The sequence below is a fragment of the Syngnathoides biaculeatus genome, chromosome 10 (genome assembly GCF_019802595.1).
Source record: "Syngnathoides biaculeatus isolate LvHL_M chromosome 10, ASM1980259v1, whole genome shotgun sequence".
Lineage (NCBI taxonomy): Eukaryota > Metazoa > Chordata > Actinopteri > Syngnathiformes > Syngnathidae > Syngnathoides > Syngnathoides biaculeatus.
The window spans coordinates 15872240-15886424 of record NC_084649.1 but is presented as its reverse complement, the minus strand read 5'-3'; the positions used below and the strand labels follow the sequence as shown (position 1 = coordinate 15886424).

Below are 14185 nucleotides of genomic sequence, written 5' to 3'. Positions count from 1 at the left end.
CTAACTCAGCTATCTTCGGGCAGGAGGCGGCGTACACCCTGAACTGGTTGTTTGCCAAATAAGTCAGAATGTTAATTAAAATGAAATAAAGAGTTGACAAAGTACTTTTACAAAGTCATCAAAATGCTTTTAATATATGAGGACATTCTCCAGACTTGGCATGACCGTTTTACAGAGGCACAAATTACAATCCCCAACTCGGTCCATTTAAAAGTCTTATTTCATATAAATGTGCTACATTAAAAAAATACTAACACAAAAAAAAACACTGTTCAATTGTCACAATATGAAAACCTAAGTAAATGTTGAGCTCCATCCGTATGCAATATGCACCAGCTTAATTGGAAGTGCAAATGGAGAACGACTGCAGCCTAAGCAGCAGCTTTCTTATTCATGGGAGCAAAGGAACTACCAACCATTTTACACATCATCAAAATGCAATCGCCGCAAGGTAACTTGATCCCTTCATACAACTTAAATACTTGACTATTAAATAACACCTAATAATTTACAAGGTTATATACTGGTGCCCAGTACAGAATGTTACCAAAGAGGTCGCAGAAGAGGGTTGAAGCAGCAACTCCAGCACCCGGGAAAAAAAAATAAAAATATTTGTGCCATTTACTGTATCCTCCGATACGGAAAACCACTTCAATGTATACAACCATTCCCATAAAGGAAACTACTTCCACTACCATTTCCTTGTATGGATCTTTTTGCAATGTCATGACAGTGCATTGCTCTGTGCGCTCAACAGTTTTTCATGCCACGATTGGCACATTTGCTCAACATGTGCCAGGTTAACAACACTGTTATTAACTATGGTGCTTTTCTGAGGCTGGATTGACACTCCTGGTCCAACCGCCCAATTCTGATTTTATATCAGATTTTTTTCTTTTCCATTTTCACGTTCGTTTCAGGTGACACATCCAATATGGCTGTGTTCACACATGGAACCTGCCCGCAATTGCACTGAAATAACTCCACTAATGTCATCAGCTGGCAGCGACAACACAGAACCAGACAAGGCATTTAGGGAGCCTATGCTGACCCCCCTTAATTTGAATGGCCACTGTACGCAATTATTTTTCTTATTTAATGATGAGCACACCTGAAATGTAGCATATTTAGACCATGTTAACCATCTATGATTTGGATGTATTTTCCTTCACCCATTGATGGATTACAATGACGACAAATTGGCATTGATGTGGTATATCCCATCTGTCTGTTTACTCCTCACTCACACTGGCACCTTTGGAAGTGCCCTGATTCTAATATGAAGCTTTCTAATTCCCTGTGATTTATTTTCTTTTTACGCTGCCTTGGCATGTATCACAATTGTACCACTTGAGAGCAAAAAATAAATAAATCTTGTCACTGGAACCATGCAGTGTAAATCCAGCCTGAGAGACATTTGGCACCTTCACCCCCCCACAATGTCCACATTTTCCTGAGTGCCCACGACCGGTCCCTGACACTGCACCGAAGCTTGCTGCTTCTATGCAGGTACACCGTCGTATTGCGTACACAACACAGAAGAGGCAGCAGGCGGTGTCAAGAGTATGGGGGGGGGGGGGGGGGGCGCTATGTTGTAAAAATAGAAAGCAGAGGTCATTTGTCAGTGACGGTGGCGGCGGCCATGGGGGTGCGTATCGCCCCGCGCGCCGTCGCCGCCAGCTCCTCGATTTCAGTGTTGAGCCGTCGGATCACCCACTCCACGGCTTCACGGCCCTGGAAAGAATGAAAGAAAAAAATAGAATGGCTAAAAATGTAAATTAACCCGCATCGATTTACAGTTTACCAGGTAGCATTCTCAGTGGGGGTGGGTGCCTGATCAATTAATTTAAGTTTATTTGTCAGAAGATTCATTTTAACTTTTTTTTATGTGGTTTCATAGTTCAATATGTGTTGAGCTTCATTGAAGGCTCTAAACAAGACATTTGTCTTTACATGCTCTGCAATATACTGGCGACCAATCCAGGGTTTAACCTGCATCCCTCACCAAATGTCAGCTGGAAATGACTCCAGCTGTCCTACAACCTTAATGAGGTCAAGCACTATAGAAAATGCAGTGATAAATGAAATAAAAGCAGACTAAAAACCAAAAAGGCGGCACGGTGGGTTCATCTGGAAAGCGTTGGCCTCACAGTTCTCAGGTTCAATCCTGGACCTGCCTGTGTGGAATTTGCGTGTTCTCCCCGTGCCTGTGTGGGTTTTCCCCGGGCACTTCGGTTCCCTCCCACATCCCAAAAACATGCTAAATTAATTGGACACTCTTAATTGCCCCTAGGTGTGATTGTTAGTGCAGCTGTTTGTCTTTATGTGCCCTGCGATTGTCTGGCAACCAGTTCAGGGTGTACCCTGCCTCATGCTCGTTGCCAGCTGGGATAGGCTTCGGCACTCCCCTCGACCCTTGTGAGGCTAAGCGGCAAAGAAACTGAATGGATGTTTGTATATTTTGTCTCTTGTAAGCCTTTGTTCTCCTCCAATATTTTCTAGACTCTCTTAAAAGTTATACCTCATATTGACATGTGAGGACCAACCAATATTTAGTTTGATGTGTCGTTGATCTCTCACCTTCCCCGCATTGGTCGAGATGGTGCTTGCGAGAACGCCCTCCAGGTAGCTGCTGAGACTTACTCCTTTTACAGAGATGATAGCTTCTTGTGTCAGGATTGTTCTGTGAAAAATCATTTTGAAAGTTACAAATGAACTGTCAGCATGGTGTGTTGGTTCAGAACACTTCTGTAAACTTACTTTTTAGAATCCTCAGGGTGGGGTTTATACGTTAACTTCTCATCCACAGACACCAAGTTAGTGAACGTGATCTACAGCGCAGGGAGAGATACAATATTACAAAAGGACAAAGCTGTCAGACGGGTGCACGGCACTCTTCAAGTACACTTCATTGCACAACAGGCAAGTCTTCATTCCCCAAAAGGTTATTAGCACACCACTTTACAGCCAAGATGTTCGAACATTAATAAGTGCCAAAATGAGCATTACTAGCTTTGTCAAGGCATTTTTTTGTATTGAATGTCATTCTCCGCGTCAGACACGATGGCAAACATTCACTCCCGTTGAATTTTAAAAACTCACATTTGTAGACTGAAGTTCCAAACGCTTCTCGTGTGGATCCACAACTGAGTGCTCTTGAATGTATGTGCACGTCCGCGTGTTGCCAATGATCTGTGAACAAATGTAAATGCAAGTTAAGTGTTGTTGTTTTTTTTTTTAAGCTTTTTTTCGATTTTTAAAAATGCACGGTGGGCTGGATGAAGCCGACATCCTCAGGGTACGCGAAACAAGCAGGGTACACCTTTTATTGGCCACCAGTCAAACATTTACATCTAAAGACAATTTAGTCTTCAAGGGAACCTAATTTGCTTGTTTTGGGAATGTGGGAAGAAGCTGGAGTGCAAGGCACAGCGAGAACATACAAACTCCACATGGGAAGCCCCAAGATGAGATCCAAACTCAGAACTGTGAGGCAGACATGCTCACCGCTATCCACCATTCTGCTTTTATCAGTAATAATGAGGAAATAACCATCCATTTTCTGTTCCGTGCATTTACATCATCGTAAAGGTCGCTCGGCATCTTGATGATGTATGTTCAGACCGTGAAGCTACTTTAGCATTATCTCGCTTCAGCTAGTCATCATTGCAGAGGTCATAAGGGGTGCAACACAGGAGACGGGCGCCAACAAATTTAACATTCTTGTGAGCTCTCGCTTTACCTCGGAAAGTTACATCACACGCTGTCACGGGTTGTACCACGGCCGAGACAAAATTGGCACTCACAACTACTACAGCTCCAGTCGGCGAGCAGCTCTAATTCTTCAGTGCAAGGACAGGAATAGGTTTTGGTTTGAGATACTTACGGACTTTACAATAGAGGGAAGACCCCACTCAGTGCTGAGAAGCCTTTTGCTGTGTAGGCGGCCCTGTTGGTCCACAGTCCGGTCCAAAACGTCTACCCCGAACACGCTGGGATTCATTGGATTGGGATACTTTTGCATCGCGGCCTTGGTCACCGTCTCCCATGGGTGACTGTTGGATGAAAATTCAAACAATCAAGCTCACGTTCAAAGATTTAAAATAAATGAATCGCGCCACAATGCAGTGATTACCAGTTGTCATTGGCCTGTTTTATTTAATATTTATGAACCAGGAGTGTTTTTACAGTCAAATATTTACTCTATTTATGACATTTAACTAGGGAAATTAAAACTCTTGGGTGACACCGAAATAAATTATGCCAAGTACAGTGTTCTGTAACAAATGTGTGGTCCAAGATTTTTTTTTTGGTGATTTTGGACAATCTTGATACACTGTATATAATTTGTTAAATATTACATTTGTTTTGCTCATGATGGTCATGTTATGTTTTTTTTTTTTACATTGTACAGGTTTTTTCACTTTATATTCGGGGTTCTTACCCTATGGGTGTGTGAGAATGTTTTTTTTTTCTCTAAATATTAACAAAGCTAATAGATGTCGCAAAATTGCAACTGATTTGGGAAGAAAATGTATAAAAATTATTATTATATACATTATAATTATTAAGTCAGAAACAAAAATGTTAATTACTAAGAAAATCAGATAATAAAAATAAATAAATAGTGGATGTCACATCCAGATTTCAACATTGTCCTAAGTCAATGGAAATAGACAACTTACAAAAAAAGTAAGCTAACCAGACCTGCCAACTTCCAGAAAATAATTTCTAAAACAATTTGTCTGAATTTCCAGATTTTTAACATTATATGAAATGCATTAACATGGGATAGTTGTTGCAGTATGTTATGTAATAGGATTAAAAGAAAAATCTGTACACTGTTCATTTTTACATCATTACTTAACTGTACTTTCAAGATTTGTTATTTTAATATATGGATTGGATTAATTATACCTACTTTTCAAAAGTAATTTGGCCAACTCTGCCTGCTCGTCACTTTATTGGAAAAATTGTCGCCACAGTGGTCAGATAAATGGCTAAAGTAGATATAGTGAACAAATTGGTCGGTTGGCAAAACTTTGGTAAACTCGCTCCTCTATGTTGTTAGTGGAAGTGGTGCACATCAGTTGATGACGATAAATACTGCAATTCATTCATTTGAATGGGGTTTGAGAAAGGTCCTTCGTATTATACAGGTCAAGAAAATGTGGTTAAAAAAATAAATAATACCCATGATAGAAATTAGCACTGCATGGTAATTTTGTTTAATCGGCGTTGGGATTGTGAGAGGGTCCTTGCGTTTAGATCCGCTGTAATAACTCCCTGAACACAATAGTTTTTAGAACCCATGACGTAAGGGTAATATAGTTGAATAAAATGTCATGTCCTTTTTCCTGCAGAGGTTCGTCGAAGGTCATCAGTGTCTGGTTTCCACGGAGACGCGTGAACGCGCCCCGATGACGTTTTGCTAGTGACGTCACAGAGTCCGCGGGGGGAAAGAGAGAAAAAGAGGGAGAACTAGGGCAAAGGTGACGCGACTACACGGTCATCTTACGCAAGAAAGCTGCCACCGGCTTCATACACGTGCATCTTCTCAACGGACTACTCTTATTTTTACTTGAGTGTGACCTATCCTATCACTTTTAACAGTTAAGTCCAACGAAGACGACCCCCCAAAAAAACCTCTTGCTAAGCTACTTGGATGAAGTACCCGGATGTTCCGCTTTACGAATTGTGTAACGCTCACGCTGTCTGAGGTTTGACAATGAAGCCGCTGCCGCAATGGGTTATCGCATTAGCACTCACTTGAATATGTGTTCCGAGGTCCAAATCTTCATTGTGGGGCGAGTTGGGTCCGGATGGATGGAATTCGCTGGGGTGATTTGTCAGAGTGACGCCGGCCGGTTCAAGCACTTCTTCGCTTGCTTGCTACTAGCCTCTCCTCTCCCTCTTCCTCCGGTTCTCGGGAGCAGTCATGTGACCACGATGACGCACTTCCGGTGTTCAGGCATGCAACGCGGCGCGTGAGAAGCCTCCTGTCAGTCATTTTTTTCTTTTGCAGGCAGCTGATAGCGTGTTAAAATAGAGCTGAGTGACATAACACGAAGGCATTTTTTTTTAACTATGTGTCCAAGGTTTTATCTTCCTTCCTACCCTCAGTTTTGCTTTTTTATCTTGCCTCCAATCATTCATCATGTCCTTTTTTCTTTCATTCGTACTTCATTCCTGTATTTTTCTTTGTCCCTTCCTTCCTTTTTTCTTTTGCTTAAGCATACTTTTCTGTCCTCTTTCCTCCCCGCTTTCCTCCCATCACTTCACCTTGCTTCCTTCCACTTCAGAACTGCGTTTTTTTGTTCCTTCCCTCAGAGCCGCTGTCTTAATTCACTTTAATCTATTTTTTATGCTTCTTGCCTTTGGTAACGGCACCTTTTGAAATAAACAAGTTCATTTAAACGAAATATTCATACTTTTGGTTTTTATGTCAAAATTCCACAATGTACCCCCCACCCCGTTAGTGAGTATTGCATACATAACCTTCAATGTTAACACAGTTGTCCCCCATGGAAGGGTGAAAGTTCAACCTTGAAAGACCAAGTACTGAGTTTAGGCTGCTAAATACACAGTGTCGACATGAGGGACCACATACAGTATTTCCAGAAATTGTTGCAACTCATTTTTTCTATATGATCAGGACTTTTCAGTGACTGTTTTGGCTCTTCATTCAAAATTGTTATTTTATTTTTTATAGCTTTTCAAATAACTATTTTATTCTCATAGCAACATGACTAATTGTGTAACGTTACATTTTTATTGTGTTTGCAGAAGACTCATTTTTTTGTAACTCAATTTTTGTATCATGACTTTTTTCCACTAAAAATGTGACTTAATTTTCAACATTAGAACGTCAATTCACACACACACACACACATACACACACAAAAAAAAAAAAACACAATAGGACGACTTTTTTTGAATGTGTGACTTTATTCTGGTAACTTTACAACTTTATTCTCAGAACATAACTTAAAGAAAAAACTGTAAAATTTTATTCTCGCAACATTGCAAATTTTTTCCCAACAATTTTTTTGTCACAACAATACTTTTTTCCCCACAACATTGCAAGTTTGTGTAATTTGCTCAACTATTCCTGGAACATTACAACATTTTCCATTTACATCTTAATTCTGGTAGCACTATGACTTGTTTGTTATTATATTCTGCAAATATTCCCGTATGCTTGTGATTTTTTTTTTTATGCACACAAAACTTTTTGAGAACTATATAACTGTTCTCTGGACATTCTTTTGTTTTGGGGAGTTGTGACTTTTTTCTGGAAATGTCGCGACTTCCTTTTTATATAATCATAAACATAGGCAAACGTACAATTTCATTGTCGAAACATTGGGACTTTTTCAAGTACTTTGCAACTCAACTCCTGCGACATTATGACTTTGTGTTTTTTATACTAACAGATGAATGAGGAATTTAGCATGACTGTTACACCTAATATGTCAAATTTATAACGAGATTACCAAAGAGTGATTCATTACCCTTGTTAAAGGACTTTGTGCCCTCAGTGGCTTAAAAAATTTGAATTATTTATCTTTGTGGTTGTTCTTCTTCACTCCAAACCTTATTTTTTGAACTGATCTGAACTTATTAATGTTCTATTTTAGGTGAAAAATAATTAGCATTGATAATTTACGCATGTTAGCCGATTTCTTACAAACTACAACAGAGTACACAAGTCTAGATAACTTTATTCCTGCACTTATCGCATGGCGCAGACACTCAAGGCAGTAAAATGTGTAATCTCAAAGTCCCAGGCTGCTCACTGTGGGAGGAAACCGTGTGACAGTCAAGCACATTTTATCAGCGTCAATACTCGCCACTACGCACTCAGAGTACTGGTAAAATGTTTTAAGTAGTTGAGTAATGCAAAGGCGTATTCGAGCCGTGCTGAAAAGACACAAAATTAACAAATAATACTACAAGATAAAGTTGAAACGTTCTGACAAAGTTGTTAAAGAGAAAAAAAAAAGATATACATGAATTTGTAACTTTATGAGTGTAAAGTTCAAGTTTTAAAAGAAAAATGGTAATATATTTGCAAGTATACAACTGCGCCAAGATGAGGACTCCTGCGGCTTTTGAAGTTATTGTTTAAAAGCATTCCTAGAAAGTCATATCAATACAGGAACACTGTCAGATTTTGTGTCACAAGTCTATTGCTGACTTTGAGCACCAATCAGAAGTACAGTATTTCATAATTTATACCACCTGCCGAATATATTACATTTGGGTATTTTGACATGATGACTTTCTTCTTGCAACTTTCTGACTTTATTCTCATAACTTTACTTTATTCATGAACTGTATTACTTTATTTTCATAACTTTATTCTTGTAACATTCGCACTTTTAACTAGTAATATTGAATCTTAATTCACGTAACATCACAATGTTTTTCTCAAAATTTTACAATTCATATTCACATAACATTCTGACTATTATCTACTATTATTATCTTTATTGTCATACCAATGCAACTTTTCTCATTGCATTGCATCTTAATTTTTGTACTAATGTGACTTTTTTTGTAACTTGAACACTTTTTTAATATATATTTCAATGATACATGTGTGTAGAGTCACTAGAAAAACTTGGAAAAAAATGAATCAAAAATAAAATGAAATACAGATTTCTTAATGAATACAGAAATAGTGACGCCAATACGCAAAGTCAGAATCCCAGTAGCGACCTGTACATAGTCTACACTATTCTGAAGGGCCAAAGGGATCTGAAGCCCTCCATCGATCCATCCATTATCCATACCGCTTATCCTCACTAGGGTCACGGGTATGCTGGAGCCTGTCCCAGCTAACTTCAGGCGAGAGGCGGGGTACACACTGGACTGGTCACCAGCAAATCACAGGGCACATACAGCCTCAGTTCTCGAACATCCCCGTTCTCGAACAAATCGGTTTTCAAATTAAAATGTTGAGATTTTTTTTACTTATGTTTTCAAACGAAAATCAGTACTCGAACGCCCCCAACAAAACCCGGAAATAACAGAACACGCACAGCCAGACCAGCTGAGCCACGACGCACTTTGTTGTGAATTCCCATGGCGCCCAAAAAACCTGGAAATATTACGCGTGCACCCCGACCAGCTGGCCCACCCACGACGCGCTTTGTTATTGTGAATGTGAACGAAGGCCCCCCCCCCCCAAAAAAAAAAAAACGGAAATAACATAACGCGCACAGTGGTTGATTCGGTTTCCGAACAAATCACTTCTCGAACCGCCTTCTATAACAGACTGTGGTCGAGAACCAAGGCTGTACTGCACATACAAAGAAGCATTTGCACACACATTCACACCTATGGACAATTTAAGAAAGAGGTTTCAACAAACCTACCATTGTGGCAATATGGGAGGAAACTGGAGCACCCTGAGAAAACCCACACAGGCACTGATGTAACATGCAAACTCCACACAAGCACGGCCAGAATTGAACCTGGGTCCTCAAAACTGTATGGCGGATGTGTCAGTTGCCGACCATGCCACCAGAGCTGGAGCCAATGACCAAAAATCCATCCATTTTCAAGAGGATTTGTGCCCATAAAATGACTTTGAGCAAGACGGTTTGTCTTGGACTAGCCCAGAGTCAGTCGGAGGGCACGTACAGACAACCATTCCCACGCATGGACAATTTAGAGACTTCGGTGAAACTCACCTGCACGATTTTAGAATGTGGAAAGAGGACAAATAACTGGAGAAAACCCACACGAGCACAGGGTGGACAAAGTCCACTCAGGAATCCCGGATCTGGGATTGAAACCTCAAATCCCAGATTTATGAAGCAGACTTGCTAACCACAATTTCATTTTGCTGCCCTACTGCCAGACATATTCTATTCAAATAAAATAAACATGCAATGCATCTTAAAAATGATTACAAACAAATATAAATATTCCACAGCACCATTTCCTCACAGATTTTGCACCGGAGACGTTTCAAGGTCTGTCCTCATCCGAGGGTTCTCTACGAATTTCTGTCACTGTTTCCATCGTAACTTCCATTTGAGGCTGGACACTCGGGGCTGTAGACATCACGGGCAACTCTTGCTCGTCTTCGTCGTCCACTTCGGACTCGATGTCGGCCGTGGCGTCTTGGTACTGCTGATACTCGGACACCAGGTCATTGAGGTTGCCCTCTGCCTCCGTGAACTCCATCTCGTCCATGCCCTCACCCGTGTACCAGTGGAGAAAGGCCTTGCGCCTGAACATCAGCGCAAACTGATCGCCCACTCGGCGGAAGATCTCCTGAATGGCCGTGTTGTTGCCGATAAACGTGGAGGCCATTTTGAGGCCTCGAGGCGGGACGTCACATACGGCAACCTTGACATTGTGCGGGATCCAATCTACAAAGTGGTTGCTGTTCTTCTGCTGGACGGCCAGCATTTGTTCATCGACCTGTTTCGTGGACATCCTTCCCCGGAAGACGCCAGCGACGGTGAGGTAGCGGCCCCGCCTGGGGTCGCAGGCTGTCATCATGTTACGGGCGTCGAACATCTGCTGGGTGAGCTCAGGTACGGTAAGGGCACGATACTGCTGACTGCCACGCGCCGTCAGTGGAGCGAAACCTGGCATGAAGAAGTGGAGCCGGGGGAAAGGCACCATGTTGACTGCCAGCTTCCTCAAGTCAGCGTTCAGCTGCCCGGGGAATCTCAGGGACGTGGTGACCCCGCTCATGGTCATGGATACCAAGTGGTTGAGGTCCCCGTACGTGGGCGTGGTGAGTTTGAGCGTGCGGAAGCAGATGTCATACAGCGCCTCATTGTCAATGCAGAAGGTCTCGTCTGTGCTTTCCAGCAGTTGGTGCACCGACAGGGTGGCATTGTAGGGCTCCACCACTGTGTCGGAGACCTTCGGCGAGGGCATGACGCTGAAGCTGGTCATGATGCGGTCAGGGTACTCCTCTCGGATCTTGTTGATCATGAGGGTTCCCATGCCGGAGCCTGTGCCCCCGCCCAGGGAGTGAACCAGCTGGAAGCCCTGCAGGCAGTCACAGCTCTCGCTCTCGTTCCTCACCCGGTCCATCACCTGTTCTATCAGCTCCGCCCCCTCGGTGTAGTGGCCCTTTGCCCAGTTATTGCCAGCCCCTGAGTTGCCTGCATCGACAAAAGCAGGACTTGGTCAAAATGAATTTGGATATCACAAGGTGGTTCAAGGTGACTTGTTGTGACCCGTTACTAAGTAGCACAATGATTCTGTGGGGAAATATCCACTTTTACCTAAGAAACTGAAACTATCACCCACCCTTTGCTAGCATAAAATGGGAAACACATGGGCTACATCTCTGAGGTGTACCCTGTTGTTACCCTTTAAGCAACGACTATCTGAACACAAATGGTGCAGCAAGTTACACCTGCAGACAATACAACAATATTTACAGGCATATAATCTTCGTCCCCTGTGAAGAAAGACTAATATTACTGCAGTACTGAGAAGCCGAGAAAGGAGTAGATCAGTATTTCTGTATGTATGTCTTAAACTGTCCCCAGTTGACCAAGGTGCACTCACCAGATTGAGCAACACAATGTGGGAAAACTGCGACAGTTTAATATTTTCCTAAATATTCAATTAAGATGTACCCGCCTCCTGCCCGAAGGATTATAGGATAATATTTTTGGATACGCAGCTCACCATGAATAAAGTTGTCCGGCCTAAAGAGAGCACCGATGCGACTGCCTCGGATGCTGTCCATAGTTCCGGGTTCCAGGTCAACCAGCAGAGACCGAGGTACATATTTACCACCTGGACACAGAAAACGAGACGCAGTCATCATCGGTAAGGCCGACGTGGACTTTCTCGATGACGCCTTACCGTGTGCTTCGTTGAAGTAGACGTTGACTCTGTCCAGTTGGACCGTGCTGTCGCCCTCATAGATGCCCGTCTTGTTGATCCCGTGTTCCTCGCTGATCACTTCCCAGAACTGCGGGAGAAACGGCACCATTGAAGATCAGTACAGTGATTCCATGAGTTGAGTGCCTTACTTTCTTTTTTTTATGTCTTAAACATAAGCTTGTAATTTGCGATAAGATTCTAATTGATACTTATGAGTTGTGTGCTGTACATAAAAGATTAAGCCAACTCTATTAAGCAAGTACACTTGAGGGACATATCATACTGTATGTGTCACTTATTTATCGCCTTCTTCCTCTTTCTTGTTTTGTGTTGGCCGTGATAAAAAAAAAAAAAAAAAAAGAATGACCCACCCTCACCAGTCTGGCCCTTATCGCTTCCCAGAATGGCCGACAGAAAACACCCACGTCGGTCAATGTTATTGGTACTGCGATACCACGTTTTGAGTCGTAGTGAGTTTCACAGTATCACACAATATTTGTGGAGGCCTAAACTCCCAGTTTAACACAAAATGTATTTTACCATACATTCTCTTCATAACAGACAATATTTCTGTTTTTGTTTTTTCTAAATATTATTCATGTCTTATTAAAACTTTAGCAATGATATTATATTTTTTAACTATACAAATATGTGATGAAAATACAGTTTATATATTTTCTGATTTGTAATTTTTGGCAAATGCACATAATGTGAAATAATTATTAGGAGGGTTAAAATCAGTTTCAAAATGAAACATGTTACCTTAAAAGGTAAAATAGATCGAAACATATCCACCAAAAATGTGTATTCCAGTATTAAACCATCACCATGTATTAGCTATTAAGTTGGACATAGAAGAATTATTTTTATACATTTAGTTTCAACGTAACTGACAAAATTACGAATACTAAAAACAAACTGTGAATTAATTATGATAATCAAAAACATCTCTTCAGACATATTTTTGGGTTGTCTGCTTATAAACAAGATGCATTAAGCAGTTTAGCTGAAAACCAATTTATTCATTTTAATTCCAGTTTAAAATGTAAATTTTTAATGCAAAAAAATACATACTGTATCACATAATCGCCATAATTGATATTTTATATGGCAGAGTGGGAATTGTATTACAACAATTAACTCATTATATTGAAACTTGCCTTTATATATATATATATATATATATATTTTTTTTTAATAAGGATTTTATACATGTAGAAAATGTTGTGGTCATATATAAATAATTTCAACCATTGAGTTTAATTACCTTTGAGCCGATTTGGTTGCCACATTGTCCAATTTGCAGATGTACAATTTCACGCATGATGACGCCAGCATCAACTACAGTTAGCCAAGCGGGTGGGAGCCTCTGATATGCCAGAGTGCTGCGACCGGTTTTATATAATCACCAGTGATGTCATGGCTGATGTCAAGGAGGGAGGGCGAAGAAGGGGGGGGGGGTTCTTATTATTTCAGGCGTGCACATTGGAATAATAGAATAATGTATGAATATCGGGTGGCACGGTGGCACAGCTGTAGAGCGTTGGCCTCACAGTCCTGAGGACCAGGGTTTCAAATCAGGGCCCTGCCTGCGTGGGTTTCCTCCGGGCACTCCGGTTTCCTCCCACATCCCAAAAACAGGCAATAATTGGACACTCTAAATTTCCCCTAAGTGTGATTGTGAGTGCGGCTGTTTGCCTCTCTGTGCCCTGCGATTGGCTCGCAACCAGTTCGGGGTGTACCCCGCCTCCTGCCCGGTGATGGCTGGGATTGACTCCAGCACTCCCACGATCCTCGTGAGGATAAGCTGGAGAGTTGCATCACGACACCATCAAGTGGGTCATTCGCCAGTCGCACTAGTCGTCTGCACTGACCTTTATGTATTTTGCCCCGGGCTCCTTCCCTGTACCTTCTGAGGTATTAATGTGTGTACGTGTGTTTATGCATGTGTGTGTTTTTGTGTGCTACCCTGACTCTTGCCATGTGTGTGTAAAACTCTCGTGTGATGCTTCCACTCTGGATGCAACCAAATGAAAGCTAGCCAATGGGGTTTGGCTACTTTTGACTGGAGAACAGGAGATGGAACTTCATGGTGACCACGATAGTCTGACTCCTCAGTACATAATGAGGAAAATGTTAAGTTTAAAAACTATCACAAAAGCTTAATACATTCCTGCAATACATACAAAATGCCCATAGGTGACAGCATTACTTTGTAATTATTTTCTGTCTTAGTGTCTGTCAAGCTCAAAGTGATTTTAGTTTGTTTGTGTCCTAAAGTGGGAGTTTGCAGCGTTAAAACTGTTCACAA

General features: G+C 41.5%; 2 protein-coding genes across 3 annotated transcripts; both read right to left on the bottom strand.

The window, feature by feature from the left end:
* Window positions 1-120: 120 nt before the first annotated feature.
* Window positions 121-6331, bottom strand: prelid3b (PRELI domain containing 3). The gene is made up of 6 exons (XM_061832125.1): window positions 5770-6331; window positions 3887-4055; window positions 3103-3192; window positions 2761-2831; window positions 2581-2683; window positions 121-1734 (listed from the first exon to the last, which is right to left on the bottom strand). The coding sequence occupies exons 1-6, from the start codon at window positions 5799-5801 to the stop codon at window positions 1615-1617; spliced, it is 585 nt and encodes a 194-aa protein (XP_061688109.1). The 5' UTR covers window positions 5802-6331; the 3' UTR covers window positions 121-1614.
* A 610-nt stretch (window positions 6332-6941) lies between these two features.
* LOC133507263 (tubulin beta-6 chain) lies at window positions 6942-13236 on the bottom strand. Of its 2 annotated transcripts, XM_061832124.1 has the most exons (4): window positions 13142-13236; window positions 11854-11962; window positions 11674-11784; window positions 6942-11138 (listed from the first exon to the last, which is right to left on the bottom strand). In XM_061832124.1, exons 1-4 carry the CDS (start codon window positions 13196-13198, stop codon window positions 9982-9984), a joined length of 1434 nt encoding a protein of 477 aa, XP_061688108.1. In that variant the 5' UTR covers window positions 13199-13236; the 3' UTR covers window positions 6942-9981. The 2 variants fall into 2 exon arrangements, with proteins under 2 accessions (XP_061688108.1, XP_061688106.1); XM_061832122.1 differs by having other exon boundaries at window positions 11674-11962.
* Between the last annotated feature and the right edge of the window lie 949 nt (window positions 13237-14185).